The following is a 15,408-nucleotide window of genomic DNA, read 5'->3' as shown; positions in this document are numbered from 1 at the left end:
ATCTTCTAGACCTACCATACACGGAGGCTGAACTAACCGAAACGAATCCAACAGATTTTACTTGGAGGAGTTACGTTACCGCATCGAAGGCATTCGGCATGCCACAACATGTGACACCACGCTGAGAAATGTATACCTTACGGTCGGGGTGAAACCTTTTACACTCTGGTGTGGTTGGGGCAGTGTGCGCATTAGTGCGTCACTTGCCGGCACGCCACCTAATCATGATAACGGCGTCCCGGAGAAGGAAAAGGGGGCGTTGGTGGCGCTCTCCCCCTCGTGCCGCTCCGTTGCCCGCCACCTCCCGCCCTTTTTAAACCCACCTCCACTGCCAAATTCGCCTCCGCCACACTATCGCCGCTGCCTAACCAGACAGCCGTGCTAGCTTCTAGCTACGACACGGCACGACGCGACGCGAGGCTCTCGAGAGCGCGAGGGAGATCGTCTGCTGCGGCCAGCAGGGAGGCGTCGTCGGTGGTCTGTTTCATGGGCTCCGCCATGGAGCACGCCGGCGTGGCAGGCGGGAGGCCCAAGAAGAGCCCCGGCGGCTCGCAGCTGTGGAAGAAGGCGCTGCTGCATTCCAGCCTCTGCTTCGTCATGGGCTTCTTCACCGGCTTCGCCCCCTCCTCCGTCTCCGACTGGCGGTCCGTCGCGCCCGTCGGGGTGGGGAGCAGCCACATGGTGAGGACGCCGCACCTCATCTCCGGAGCCGTGAACCGGAGCCTGCTGGCGCGGGGCGTGATCCCGGCGCCGGGTGCCCCGCAGCCTCTGTTGGTGGTGGTGACGACGACGGAGTCGACGCCTACGGCGGCCGGCGAGCGGGCGGCGATGCTGACCAGGATGGCGCACACCCTGCGGCTGGTGCCGCCGCCGCTGCTGTGGGTGGTGGTGGAGGCCGCCCCCGACGTGCCGGCGACGGCCAAGCTGCTGCGCGACACGGGGATCCTCTACCGCCACCTGACGTACAAGGAGAACTTCACGGCCGCCGAGGCCGCCGCGGGCAAGGAGCGCCACCACCAGCGCAACACCGCGCTGGAGCACATCGAGCGGCACCGCCTCGCCGCCGTCGTCCACTTCGCCGGCCTCGGCGACGTGTACGAGCTGCGCTTTTTCGACCAGCTCCGGCAGATCAGGTACCGTCCCTCGCATTCTCTCTCCACTCTCGAGTAGCAAAGCAAAGCGAAAAGACATGCTTCACTTGAATGAAGAAAACAAAACAAGAAAAAACTTTGTTGATGCCGCGCGGGCGGTCACGCGGCGAAGTACGCAGCAAGCGCCCAAACCAAAGCACTCACACTCCCAGGGCTAGTTGCAAGCAACTTTGTCAGGTTGCCCCGAGCGCTACAGCTCACGCACCGCCTGGACGGCCTCCGGCGTTGCCCAGGGCTTTCCCAGTTTAATCTAATCGCCGGCGACGATCCAATTATCCGGGCCATGTGATGTGAGGAGGTCACTCGCTCAATCACTCTCCCCATTAAAGGGTCGTTTCTAATATCTCGCTGTACCACTTGGGATGGATCTCCAGTCAGTCAGTCAGTCAGGCAGGCTGGAGCAGAGCGAGCAGCTCATTGCTTTGTGTTATTTTACTAGTACGACGACGACGACGCAACGGCCTCGTGCCGTCCTGGGTGCGTGCCAATGGCAGGCATCGCCAAGGGGCGTTGTTGGTGGTGCGCGTCGTTGCGTAGGAGACGCCCAAATGTGTCGGTAGGATGATGATTGGCACCCCTCAACTAACGGTGCGGGTGAGCGGTGTCCTTCCTCCCCGCGGGGCCTGACAGGGAAACATGAGCTCCTGCCGGACGTTGCACGGCTGCTAACTGTCCAATTTGCCACTTGCAATCACGGCGCGTGAAACAGACGCCTTGCATGTTCTATCCTATTCCTACAAAGTTTCCGAGCCTGTACGTACGTGCACGGCACGGGTTTCTTGCTGTTATCATTTCTATGTTCGGAAATATTCGTAGTATCAGCACAGCAGAACCGTTTCCGTCGTGTTAGATTGATTAGCAACCTCCTTGCATTAGTGGCATTAGTGTCTGCAACACGGTAGTACTAGTAAGTTAAGTTTGTGCAGGTCTTATATATGGCATGTCTAATCTGCATTTCAGCATGCTCCAAACTCCAAACTGCTGTCAGAAATTGACATATCTAGCAACAGTCAAGCAGAAAAAAAAAGTGACATGGGCATGCTTAATCACCAGCACTGGTGCCATATTTAGCAAGCCGCTAATGTGCCGTCGCGACAGCATGACACGGACACCCTACTCACCATACTTTCAAGCTTTTTCCGCCACATGCGCGCCGTTTCCACCATCTAAATATAAATACGGAGTAGTAGTAGTAGGAGTATCTAATCCAAATCTCTAATTGACGCGAGAATGTATTTGCTTTTAATTACGCATGCAGTACGTTCGGTGCGTGGCCGGTGGCGAGGATGTCGCGGAACGAGCGGAAGGTGGTGATCCAGGGCCCCGCGTGCAGCTCGTCCAAGGTCCTCGGCTGGTTCTCCAGGGACCTCAGCAACGGCACCACCGGCACGGGCGGCGGCACGGCGGCGACGTCGCCGGAGATCGACGTCCACGGCTTCGCCTTCAACAGCTCCGTGCTCTGGGACCCCGAGCGCTGGGGCCGCTACCCGACCTCCGAGCCCGACAAGTCCCAGGTCAGTCAACCATCAACCCTGAACCACCCTTCATTGCCTACTACTCCTACAGTAGACGAAGCTGCTTGCTTCCTCGTTCCTCGGCGTCGCCATGCATGCATGCATGCATTCCCCGGAAGTAACAGCAAGCATTCATACGGCCTTTCGCGCGGCACAGCGATGTCGCCGCGGCCGGGGAGGCGATTTTCCGGCATGAAAGCGGCGTCTCGCCCTGTCTGCTAGCTAGGCAGCTCTGTTGGTGCATGTGGTACAGGTGGGGTTGGAATGGAGGACGGGATGAGAAGGCCTCGACGCCTCGTGGCCCATCTGTCCTAACTTTTCCGGTCAAATCCAACTCGTCACGCGTCCTTCAATTTCGCATAAACATCGGTGCAAATTGTCAGCACCAGTTTCTTCTCCTGCAAAAAAAAGAAAAAAAAAATGGCGCGGGCGTCGGTGATACACCGAAGCTGCAGCAATCGACAAAACGGATCGAATCCGAGAGGATCCGGGAACGGCAATGCAATGCAAATGCGAACTCGCTGTGGGGTTTATCTTAAATTTAATCCGGTGCGGTGCGAGTGGTATGATTTGGTGGGGAGGGGCCCCGTGTGGGTGAGTAGGAGCTCCGTGTTGGTGGTTAGCGACAGCGACAGCGCCAGCGCCAGCGCCAGCACCAGCACCAGCACCCGGCAGCAGAGGTACTGAACTAGTAGTACCCTGGCTAATAGCTAATGCCGTTCTTCAGAAACCCAGGGCTTCTTTTAGGTGTGCAGCTGACTGTTTCACCTGTCATGAATAATCTAACCACTAAAGCACACCCTCTCGCTAGTTGCTGCTGCGATCAATCATCAGAGGTCGTTACAGCATGTTTCCATCTTTGTAATGTACTGATACTCTCTCCGTCCCATAATATAAGAGCGTTTTCGACGGTGGTGAAACGCTCTTATATTATTGGGCGGATGGGGTGGTATAATGTGATGCCAGACGACCTATGATGATGGTTTTTCACTTTCTTGCCATGCGCTGCTAACATGTTTTGGGTCATCATGTTTTCGCAGGACTCGATGAGGTTTGTGCAGCAAGTGGTGGCGGAGGATTATAGCAAGGTGAAGGGCATTCCTCCAGATTGTCTGGAGATCATGGTATGGGGCGTCGACGCGGCGCCGGCGACGGCTCCGTCTTCCTCGGGGCAAACTCCGGGGAATAAGAGGAGGAGGTAGGAGCGAGAGCTGTAGAAGAGAAGATCGTCGGGTCGATGAGCCGAGCAAGCTGCTGCCTATACTGTACATGCAGGGATCGCACCAGTAAGGTGTTGGTGTTCCTACTAGCTGCAAACATAAGAACTTTTTTGGTTTTTCGTTATAGGGGATGGGTCGCCAAGTATCCTCCCACCCAATATCGCCATATTGTACATCTTCGTTACCTTTTTTCTTCTTCAACAAATTGTGATATATGCATACTTTATTCTCTTTTTCTTTTCGTTTCTTTTCTTTCCTTTGTTTTTGTTTTCAGAGGGTTTAGGTGATTACATAACACCCCTTGAACTGTCTCTCAAGGATGAAAAATGAATAGAAGGCGGGTACAAGCTGAAGATACATCTGTTGCTCTTCGGTTGTTGTTGTTGTTGTTGTTTTTACTTTTTACAAAACGGGGATCACCCCTTGCCTCTGCAACATTACCACGCACACCGGCCATTTTTCTTGTTTGAGGGTGTGCTTCAACTGAAGTTAATTACCAAAGAAGCATGCTTGAGAAACACACAAACCTAGACTACGTACCCTGCTCTAAGTGGTCACCGGCCGGAACCATTCATTAAGACACACAAGGGTCTCGATCGAGTAGCTTCCTTGCTGTTGGCACGTCCCGATCGTGCGCAAGAATCCATTAGGTTAAGCCGGTTCTTCAGGATAGGAAAATGCAGTGGAGGAGTAGACAGCTCCTTTTTGAAAAGGGAAGCTTCCAACAGTCTACCTGCAATCAGAATCAGCATGTGCCCCCTGAAGCGACGCATGTCCCTCGTTTGAACACCAACCATTATGTAACGTAGCTAGTCTTGTGGTAGGGTTTGCGGCTTTCTGCAATAATTTGCAACTGTTCCATGGCCATATTTTTCAGGCTTTCCCTTTTGCTGATGCTGTTGCTGATTTGTACGAGCTTTGTTGGTAGGTTATCGTCTGCAGCGCCTGGGCTAAGCTATGTGCAGTGTCGTGCATGGACCCAAGGAAACGTTTTTTCTTTCGCCCCACAAGGGCCAAGGAGACTGCACATAGATACAAAATGAACTACTCCCAGCAACACATTGAATATTTCAAAAATGTTTTGAATATTTCAATATGAACTATAACATGTTGAAATCAGTGAACAAACACACAAAAATGTGTCCATATACATCCGATTCAGAACAAGATTAGAACATCTTATATTTGTGCACGGCATTACATTATATTAATATTTGTGTCTTAAGATAAACACAAAACATCTTAAAATGGTATTATAAGTACAACAAGATTAGAACATCTTAAAACAGCAACACATTGTACTTACTATCTAGAGTATTTGCCTGTCTTGTTTGCTTAAAATAGTTTTCGCAACAGGATTCAGTTCATCTGCAGTCTGAATATGTATGACCAGCTGCAACGTATGCACAGTCTGAACTGAACTCTCAACATCTCAGTCTTGTGTGACTAATTGAAGCTCTGTTTACATGCACGGAAACTGGATGGTGTGCAAACATGCCATTGACAAACGGATGATTTCTTAATTCATTTTATTTTTTGAGAAATACGGATGAGTTATTAATGAGGGTTATAGTTTCACGCTGCACATGGCATGTTTCGTTGCTTGCTTTACACATGGGGATATGGGATGGTTTTGAGCAAAACGGACACACAATCTCAACTGACATTTCTCACTAACAGAAGCCAGCATAAGCTCATCTACACAGAGCATGAAAACATGATGACATTTTTTTATGCGTGTGTGTACTGGTTACAGAAAATGGACTTCGAAAATGATAAACATTTGTCAAAGACATGATTAAGACCTGTCCGGAAATATTTGTCCGAAAGATGGATGTATCAAGGCGTATTTTAGTTCTAGATACATCCACTAATATTCATTTCTAAGACAAGTAATTCCGGACGGAGGTAGTACTTTTTTATACAAGTTGTACATTTTCTTATACATCTAAAACATTTTTTATATATATTTAATATTTTAAAATACATGATTCACATTTTTTCAAGTGCTTCTTTCAAAAAAATAAATGAATATACGTTTTAATATTTTGCAAATACACGTCGAAACGTTTTTTGTATGATATGAAACATTTCTTCTAAACTATGTGAACATCTTTTTACACTGGATGAACGTCTTTTTGTTTGAAACACATGAACAGTTTTCTAAATGTAATGTATATTTTCAAGCTAATTTTTTTTAAATATTGCTTTTTCTAATTCTTTTTGAAAAATATAGTGCTATTTTAAAAATTTACAAAAATGTGATCCTGTCGGTCTAGCCAAGACCAATAAGTCTCAGTCGGCCTTGGCTAGGCCGATAGGCCTGTCGTCCTAACCTATCGGCCTTGGCTAGGCAGATAAGTTCATGTCGGCCTAGCCAAGACCAATAAGTTTCTGTCGGCCTTGGCTAGGTCAATTAGTCCCTGTCGGCCTTGGCTAGGCCAATAGGGACTAATTGGTGTTGACTAGGTCAATAGGTGCATGATTTTTTTTTGCATGCAATTTTTCCCGCCTCCATTTCCCGCCTAAGTTTCGTGCCATTTCATTTCCCGCCAATTTATCCGCGATGAACCAACTGAGCATAGAAATAGATATGAATATCTCTCATACATAAAATAGACATATGTCTCATACATAATTAGATAGCCATGTCTGCAGTGATAGATAGAAGGGCAAGAGCTCTGCGTCACTCACGACGTCTGCCTTGGCGCTCTGGTGGTGTGGGAGGCGTACTCCATCCAAACCTGGGGGGGCTAATGTTACGAAGAGGAATATCGGACCCGCCCTGGTCATTCTGTGTATCCTATGTGGGCCATGGTGGAGGAGTCGAGAACATGTCCAACCACATGTTTTGCTCCGTAGGTGGCTCTTCTTGTTCACTCGCGCACCCGGATCCGAACGTCGACGCCTCATGATATGCATAGGATCCTGCAGGAGGGGCCATACCAGTTGGATGTGGCTGAAACATGAAATCCGCAGTGGGACTGTGATGTTGTGGAGCTGGCTGAAACACGAAGCTCGATGAGGGAGCAAGGCGATGTGGCTGATGCCACGCCGAACTGTCAGCCTTGTCAGGAGGGGGTGGATGGGGCATCGGTTGCTGTTCTAGACGTGGACGCGGCTGATTTCGATGCATGGAGGGACGCGACTGCTGGTGGTGCTGCTTCTGAACAACGTCTGAAGTGCGGGTGCACGTGATAGCTTTATAGACATCTCATATCTTCTGCTCCAAGCGCTTGACCCATGGCTGAATCTGAGACCTCGGTACCAGAAGAGGTCCACTGGACAATTGTTGATCAAAGTTCATCACCGCAGTATGAAGACTGTATGCCAACTCACCCTGAAATTGTTACGAGGATTAATAAGTACGGAAGACAAAGTATGTAACAAGAAGTTGTATTAGGTAAAGGTAATAAATATTACCGCGTGCTGCCTGGAGCCAGAAGTATCATAGGTCGGGTATGTATCAGACGTATGAGGGTCAGGAATCTCATCTGTATTGGAGTGTTGAACAATGCATAATCGTGTCCCTCTCATGTACAGATCCAAATAGGCATTGTATTCATCGAGATCAAATGCGACATGTTCATGCCAGAGACGTTCAGTGGTAGTATCCCATTTTGTAACGTACTGTTGAAGCCTGGTTAGCCACTGAGCCTGTGTCCTGTTGGTTCCCTTCCTTGTCATCCTGCAATTGATGGTGTTGTTTAACCATAGATCACAGTGAAAGAAAATGTAATATACGGTAAGTATATAATACATGTGGACTACTCCTTGCAGCATGTTCTCTGTACGGGGTGGATCCCTCAGCTGCCGAAGACCGAATTGTCTCATAACCCGTTGCTGCGCTATCTCCTCAACGAAGACATCGAAGATAATCTTCGATTTCATCATCCAGTAACCCCGATCTCTCGTGCATAGCTCAGAAATACCACCGGGATATCTCAAAGTTCTGGCTGCTTGCGTGTACGGTTGCCAAATAACTCCAGTGTAAATATCAAACTGCTCATTTAGTGCAGTGTAGGCTCGCTTATTCTGTTCGCTAGCATAGCGTCTCTGCGCAAGACATAAGTGAGTTTCAACCATAGTGTACACAAAGAAGGTGCATAACATTATACCACGAGACATACCTTGCGACGCGTCCAACACAGACCAAAAGTAGGCATGTCGATGTTTTGATCATCAAACATGTTGCCCACATCAAAACCGTGGTCGACATCTATGTTTGGTCGTCCTATAGAGAACCTCTCCCAGGACCACAGTTGTAATAACTGAGGGCAACCAAGAATGGCCGACTTGGTCGTGGAAAGCTGGCAACCGTTGCACATACCTCGGTATGTAGCTGCTAAAACCGCAGAACCCCAACTCCTCGGTGTGATCTGTTCCGGTGTCTCAGTGCTCGAGATTTCCAGTGCAATGGGGATGTAGCGCGCACTCAAAGTGGTGACATGGTTCTCTATGAACATCACCTTCCCGAGAAGCCACATAAGGTACGCCTCCAGGCTACGAGTAATCTGTATTTCACTCAAAGGTACTTGTGGATACCCTGTCTTAGGAACTAACCCTAAAATGTTGTAACCAGTCATACTTAGGTCTGTGTGGCTCTGACGCGAGACCCGGAGCCCGATCATATATATTCAAGAAATGTGCTGACAAAGATTGTTGCTAATCTGGCGGGTCCTCCAACGGTCCAATGGCATTTCCTGCCAAAGGCAGTCCGAGCAACATTGAGACATCTTCCAGAGTAGGAGCCATCTCACCCCAGCGGAAGTGGAACGTGTGGGTCCCAGGCCTCCATCGGTCCACTAAGCAAGTGAGCAAAGAAGAGTCAATGCTGAGGCGCCTCGATGTCTCGGTGGCCTCAACTAGACGTGCGAAAGGTAATAGCCCGGCCCATTTGAGTCTGCATATCCACCAACATAAAAATTATGTTACTTACAATGTATCTTTAGTACAAATGCTTCAAGTTTACAGTGTATCTTTAATAAAAATAAAACATTTACCTTTCAACCCAACGTGGATGTATACTCCAGTCCACCTTAGATGTGCGAGTGACAAGTGGTACGAGCTTCTGCTCACCTAATAGCGTCGTGCGATGCTTACTATCAACGTCCGGATTAAAAAGAAACATCCTCTCCATTGCTATACTAATGAAATATAGTAAATATACAATACAAAACATAGTGCTAGTACAAACTTAGAACATAGTGCAACACATAGTACAAACTTAAAACATAGTGCAACACTTAGTACAAACTTAAAACATGGTCCAACACTTAGTACAAACTTAAAACATAGTGCTTCACAAAAAACAAGATAGTGCCATCATTACATAAATCTTAAACTCTTCCTCCCCCTCTTGCCCTACCTCTTCCTCCTCTTCTTCCCCGGCTTCCTCGTCCACGCCTAGTGCCCCTTGCAGTGACGAAAGTGGGACAATCAGGATCCCTATGCCCAAATTCATTACGTAGAATGCATTGCATGGTGCGCCCGCCGGCTTCAGATTCATCCATGTCATTCTGGATGCGCCGACACTGCCGTCTCCCTCTACTTGTACGCATATTCCCAGGGTGTGGAATGTATCGCCTTTCAGTAGGGTCAACAGTGTTGAAGTTACCCATTGATCGGAAACCCATCAACTCACCTGTCCAGGTATTGAGGACCGCCTCTTTCAAAAAATACGGAGACACACACGAGATTGCATCAAGGCCTAGCAGCCCGCAAGCAGCAAGTACATGCGGGCAAGGTAGGTGAAGCAACTTCAGTTTGTTGCATGTGCACTCGCATGTTGGCCTCGATTCATTTCCAATTTTCACCTCATGCGTTCTCATCTCATTTGCACATCCGAATTTGTTGTTAGCTAAGCGGACCTCGAACCTTCGCTCTAGATTTCCAATGACGACAACACTATGTGACCGGGCTTTCTTCATCTTTTCATTCATGTACTTCATAACCCTTTCATAGTAATGTGTGTTCGGATTATTTGTGATATGCAACGCAACACTTTGACTTGTTTCCGTGAAATACTTCACTGTGCCATAGAAAATGCCCTCGACGATTGCTGTAAGTGGCAAAGCTCTGTTTCCTCTGAGGATGAAATTATATGTTTCAGCCAGATTGGTAGTCATGACACCGTACCTTGCTCCATATGTGTCATGCAACAGAGACCACCTCTCCAACGGCTCATGCTCTATCCATTGATCAAAGGTTTTAATCGTCCTCGCAAGCCTTCTCCTTGTACCAGGAGGGTCAAATCCTGGCAAGTCACAAAGCCCAACCGCCTCTTCCTCCACGGTAGCAGATCATGTTGCTAGTTCTGCAGCTACTGCTTCAACATGTGCCCTGACAACAGCATCTCTTGCATCTCTCCTGTCCCTAACATGTTTCTGTGTGCAAACATTTAGTTTGTTGCGTATCAGCTCATATTTCCATTGTTGGTTCTGCTTGGAGAGTTTCTTGAATAGATTCATGAGGTTCTTATTTTTGAATTGCGAGAAGAAATTTGCCCCTAGATGGCGCATGCACCAACGGCTCTGAATGTCCTGCCATGGAGTTTGTTCATAGGGGCCAGGGTTTGATATATGATATGTTTTACCTAAACCTCACGAAGACTTTTGTCTGGATAGCCTTCACTTCCATCGCCTTGCTCTCCACTATCTCGTTGTAAAGCAAGCGAGAAATCACCGTGGAAGTAAGGTTAGGATGATCTTGAGGGATACATGGAATAACACAAGCATGACTAACTATGTCACTTATGACCCAGCTTGTGTCACACTTAGGGAGATAGCCATGCACCCTTGCGGGACAACCCTGATTTCTGCATACCATTGTCAAGTTTTTCGGACTTGAAACTTCAGCTACAAAAACCCTTTGAGTGGACATTGCCCAATCAATGATGGCATCCTTCAAAGCTTGTTTGTTTGGGTAGAGGGCACCAGTCCCAATGTTGTTGTGGTGATACTGCCAGGCAGAATCATGACCGTCATGTTGGAATTATGCCCTAGAGGCAATAATAAATATAGTTATTATTATAATTCATGTATCAAGATAATCGTTTATTATCCATGCTATAATTGTATTGAATGAAGACTCATTTGCATGTGTGGATACATAGACAAAACACTGTCCCTAGCAAGCCTCTACTTGGCTAGCCAGTTGATCAAAGATAGTCAGTGTCTTCTGATTATGAACAAGGTGTTGTTGCTTGATAACTGGATCACGTCATTAGGAGAATCACGTGATGGACTAGACCCAAACTAATAGACGTAGCATGTTGATCGTGTCATTTTGTTGCTACTGTTTTCTGCGTGTCAAGTATTTGTTCCTATGACCATGAGATCATATAACTCACTAATACCGGAGGAATACTTTGTGTGTATCAAACGTCGCAACGTAACTGGGTGACTATAAAGATGCTCTACAGGTATCTCCGAAGGTGTTCGTTGAGTTAGTATGGATCAAGACTGGGATTTGTCACTCCGTGTGACGGAGAGGTATCTCGGGGCCCACTCGGTAATACAACATCACACACAAGCCTTGCAAGCAATGTAACTTAGTGTAAGTTACGGGATCTTGTATTTTGGAACGAGTAAAGAGACTTGCCGGTAAACGAGATTGAAATAGGTATGCGGATACTAACGATCGAATCTCGGGCAAGTAACATACCGAAGGACAAAAGGAATGACATACGGGATTATATGAATCCTTGGCACTGAGGTTCAAACGATAAGATCTTCGTAGAATATGTAGGATCCAATATGGGCATCCAGGTCCCGCTATTGGATATTGACCGAGGAGTCTCTCGGGTCATGTCTACATAGTTCTCGAACCCGCAGGGTCTGCACACTTAAGGTTCGACGTTGTTTTATGCGTATTTGAGTTATATGGTTGGTTACTGAATGTTGTTCGGAATCCCGGATGAGATCACGGACGTCACGAGGGTTTCCGGAATGGTCCAGAAACGAAGATTGATATATAGGATGACCTCATTTGATTACCGAAAGGTTTTCGGAGTTACCGGGAATGTACCGGGAATGACGAATGGGTTCCGGGAGTTCACCGGGGGGGAAACCCACCCCGGGGAAGCCCATAGGCCTTGAGGGTGGCGCACCAGCCCTTAGTGCGCTGGTGGGACAGCCCAAAATGGCCCTATGCGCATTGGAAGAAAAATCAAAGAGAAAAGAAAAAAAAAGGGAGGAGGTGGGAAAGGAAAGAAGGACTCCACCCACCAAACCAAGTAGGACTCGGTTTGGGGGGGAGTCCTTCCCCCCTTTGGCTCGGCCGACCCCCTTGGGGCTCCTTGAGCCCCAAGGCAAGGCTCCCCCTCTCCCACCTATATATACGGAGGTTTTAGGGCTGATTTGAGATGACTTTTCCACGGCAGCGCGACCACATACCTCCACGGTTTTTTCTCTAGATCGCGTTTCTGCGGAGCTTGGGCGGAGCCCTGCTGAGACGAGATCATCACCAACCTCCGGAGCGCCGTCACGCTGCCGGAGAACTCTTCTACCTCTCCGTTTCTCTTGCTGGATCAAGAAGGCCGAGATCATCGTCGAGCTGTACGTGTGCTGAACGCGGAGGTGTTGTCCGTTCGGCACTAGATCGTGGGACTGATCGCGGGATAGTTCGCGGGGCGGATCGAGCGACGTGAGGACGTTCCACTACATCAACCGCGTTCACTAACGCTTCTGCTGTACGGTCTACAAGGGTACGTAGATGACTCATCCCCTCTCGTAGATGGACATCACCATGATAGGTCTTCGTGCGCGTAGGAAAATTTTTGTTTCCCATGCGACGTTCCCCAACAGTGGCATCATGAGCTAGGTTCATGCGTAGATGTCTTCTCGAGTAGAACACAAAAGTTTTTGTGGGCGGTGATGTGCGTTTTGCTGCCCTCCTTAGTCTTTTCTTGATTCCGCGGTATTGTTGGATTGAAGCGGCTTGGACCGACATTACTCGTACGCTTACGAGAGACTGGTTTCATCGCTACGAGTAACCCCGTTGCTCAAAGATGACTGGCAAGTGGCGGTTTCTCCAACTTTAGTTGAATCGGATTTGACCGAGGAGGTCCTTGGATGAGGTTAAATAGCAACTCATATATCTCCGTTGTGGTGTTTGCGTAAGTAAGATGCGATCCTACTAGATACCCATGGTCACCACGTAAAACATGCAACAACAAAATTAGAGGACGTCTAACTTGTTTTTGCAGGGTATGCTTGTGATGTGATATGGCCAACGATGTGATGTGATATATTGGATGTATGAGATGATCCTGTTGTAATAGATAATATCGACTTGCACGTCGATGGTACGACAACCGGCAGGAGCCATAGGGTTGTCTTTATACTAATGTTTGTGCTTGCAGATGCGTTTACTATTTTGCTAGGATGTAGCTTTAGTAGTAATAGCATGAGTAGCACGACAACCCCCGATGGCGACACGTTGATGGAGATCATGGTGTGGCGCCGGTGACAAGAAGATCGTGCCGGTGCTTTGGTGATGGAGATCAAGAAGCACGTGATGATGGTCGTATCATGTCACTTATGAATTGCATGTTATGTTAATCCTTTTATGCACCTTATTTTGCTTAGAACGACAGTAGCATTATGAGGTGATCTCTCACTAAAATTTCAAGACGAAATTGTGTTCTCCCCGACTGTGCACCATTGCTACAATTCGTCGTTTCGAGACACCACGTGATGATCAGGTGTGATAGACTCAACGTTCGCATACAACGGGTGCAAAACAGTTGCGCACGCGGAACACTCGGGTTAAGCTTGACGAGCCTAGCATGTGAAGACATGGCCTCAGAACACATGAGACCGAAAGGTCGATCATGAATCATATAGATGATATGATTAGCATAGGGATGCTTACCACTGAAACTATACTCAACTCACGTGATGATCGGACTTGAGCTAGTGTAAGTGGATCATGAACCACTCAAATGACTAGAGAGATGTACTTTTCGAGTGGGAGTTTAGCGAATAATTTGATTAAGTTAAACTCTAATTATCTTGAACATAGTCTAAGTCCACTTTGAATATATTTGTGTTGTAGATCATGGCTCACGCGACAGTCACCCTGAATTTTAATACGTTCCTAGAGAAAGCTAAGTTGAAAGATGATGGAAGCAACTTTGTAGACTGGGCTCGTAATCTTAAGCTAATCTTACAAGCTGGGAAGAAGGATTATGTCCTTAATGCTGCGCTAGGAGATGAACCACCTGCTACGGCTGATCAGGATGTTAAGAAGGCTTGGTTAGCACGTAAGGAGGACTACTCAGTAGTTCAATGTGCAGTCTTGTATGGCTTAGAACTGGGACTTCAACGTCGCTTTGAGCGTCATGGAGCATTTGAGATGTTCCAGGAGTTGAAGTTTACCTTTCAGAAGAACACCCGGATCGAGAGGTATGAGACCTCCGATAAATTCTATGCTTGCAAGATGGAGGAGAACTCGTCTGTCAGTGAACATGTGCTCAAAATGTCTGGGTACTCAAACCGTCTAGCTGAGCTGGGGATTGAACTCCCGCAAGAGGCTATCACTGACAGAATCCTTCAATCACTGCCGCCAAGCTATAAAGGCTTTGTGTTGAACTACAACATACAAGGGATGGACAAGTCACCCGACGAGTTGTTTGCGATGCTGAAAGTCGCAGAGTCTGAACTCCGTAAAGAGCATCAAGTGTTGATGATGAATAAGACCACTAGTTTCAAGAGAAACAGCAAAGGCAAGAAGGGTAATTCAAAGAAGAGCGGCAAGCCTGTTGCCAATCCGACGAAGAAACCCAAAGCTGGACCTAAGCCTGAAACAGAGTGTTACTATTGCAAGGGTATGGGTCATTGGAAGTGCAATTGCCCCAAGTATCTGGGAGATAAGAAGGCGGCCAAAGAAAAATCAGGTATATTTGATATACATGTTATTGATGTGTACTTAACCGGCTCTCGTAGTAGTGCCTGGGTATTCGATATGGGTTCTGTTGCTCATATTTGCAACTCGAAACAGGAACTACGGAATAGACGAAGGCTGACGAAAGATGAAGTGACGATGCGCGTAGGAAATGGTTCCAAGGTTGATGCAATCGCCGTCGGCACAGTTTCACTTCAGTTACCATCAGGATTAGTTATGAACTTGAACCATTGTTATTTAGTGCCTGCGTTGAGCATGAACATTATATCTGGATCTTGTTTATTGCGAGACGGTTACTCTTTTAAGTCAGAGAATAATGGTTGTTCTATTTCTATGAGTAACATCTTTTATGGTCATGCACCCAATGTGAGAGGATTGTTCATATTGAATCTTGATAGCGATACACACATACATAACATTGAGACCAAAAGAGTTAGAGTTAACAATGATAGCGCCATATTTTTGTGGCACTGCCGCTTAGGTCATATTGGTGTAAAGCGCATGAAGAAACTCCATGCCGATGGACTTTTGGAGTCACTTGACTTTGATTCACTTGACACGTGCGAACCATGCCTCATGGGCAAGATGACTAAAACTCCGTTCTCCGGAACAATG

General features: G+C 47.6%; 1 protein-coding gene across 1 annotated transcript; it reads left to right on the top strand.

The window, feature by feature from the left end:
* Positions 1-331: 331 nt before the first annotated feature.
* On the top strand, positions 332-4,238 carry LOC123448939 (probable glucuronosyltransferase Os03g0287800). Its single transcript, XM_045125990.1, has 3 exons — positions 332-1,133; positions 2,410-2,665; positions 3,706-4,238. Exons 1-3 carry the CDS (start codon positions 487-489, stop codon positions 3,865-3,867), a joined length of 1,065 nt encoding a protein of 354 aa, XP_044981925.1. The 5' UTR covers positions 332-486; the 3' UTR covers positions 3,868-4,238.
* The last annotated feature ends 11,170 nt before the right edge of the window (positions 4,239-15,408 follow it).

Source organism: Hordeum vulgare, chromosome 4H (genome assembly GCF_904849725.1).
Source record: "Hordeum vulgare subsp. vulgare chromosome 4H, MorexV3_pseudomolecules_assembly, whole genome shotgun sequence".
In the NCBI taxonomy this organism is placed as follows: domain Eukaryota; kingdom Viridiplantae; phylum Streptophyta; class Magnoliopsida; order Poales; family Poaceae; genus Hordeum; species Hordeum vulgare.
This window is presented reverse-complemented; position numbering and strand designations above follow the sequence as displayed.

Coding starts and splice junctions, on each gene's coding strand:
- LOC123448939 (XM_045125990.1), top strand. CDS start 487: ATGGGCTCCGCCATGGAGCACGCCGGCGTGGCAGGCGGGAGGCCCAAG. Junction 1,134..2,409: donor GACCAGCTCCGGCAGATCAG/GTACCGTCCCTC, acceptor TTACGCATGCAG/TACGTTCGGTGCGTGGCCGG. Junction 2,666..3,705: donor CCGAGCCCGACAAGTCCCAG/GTCAGTCAACCA, acceptor ATGTTTTCGCAG/GACTCGATGAGGTTTGTGCA.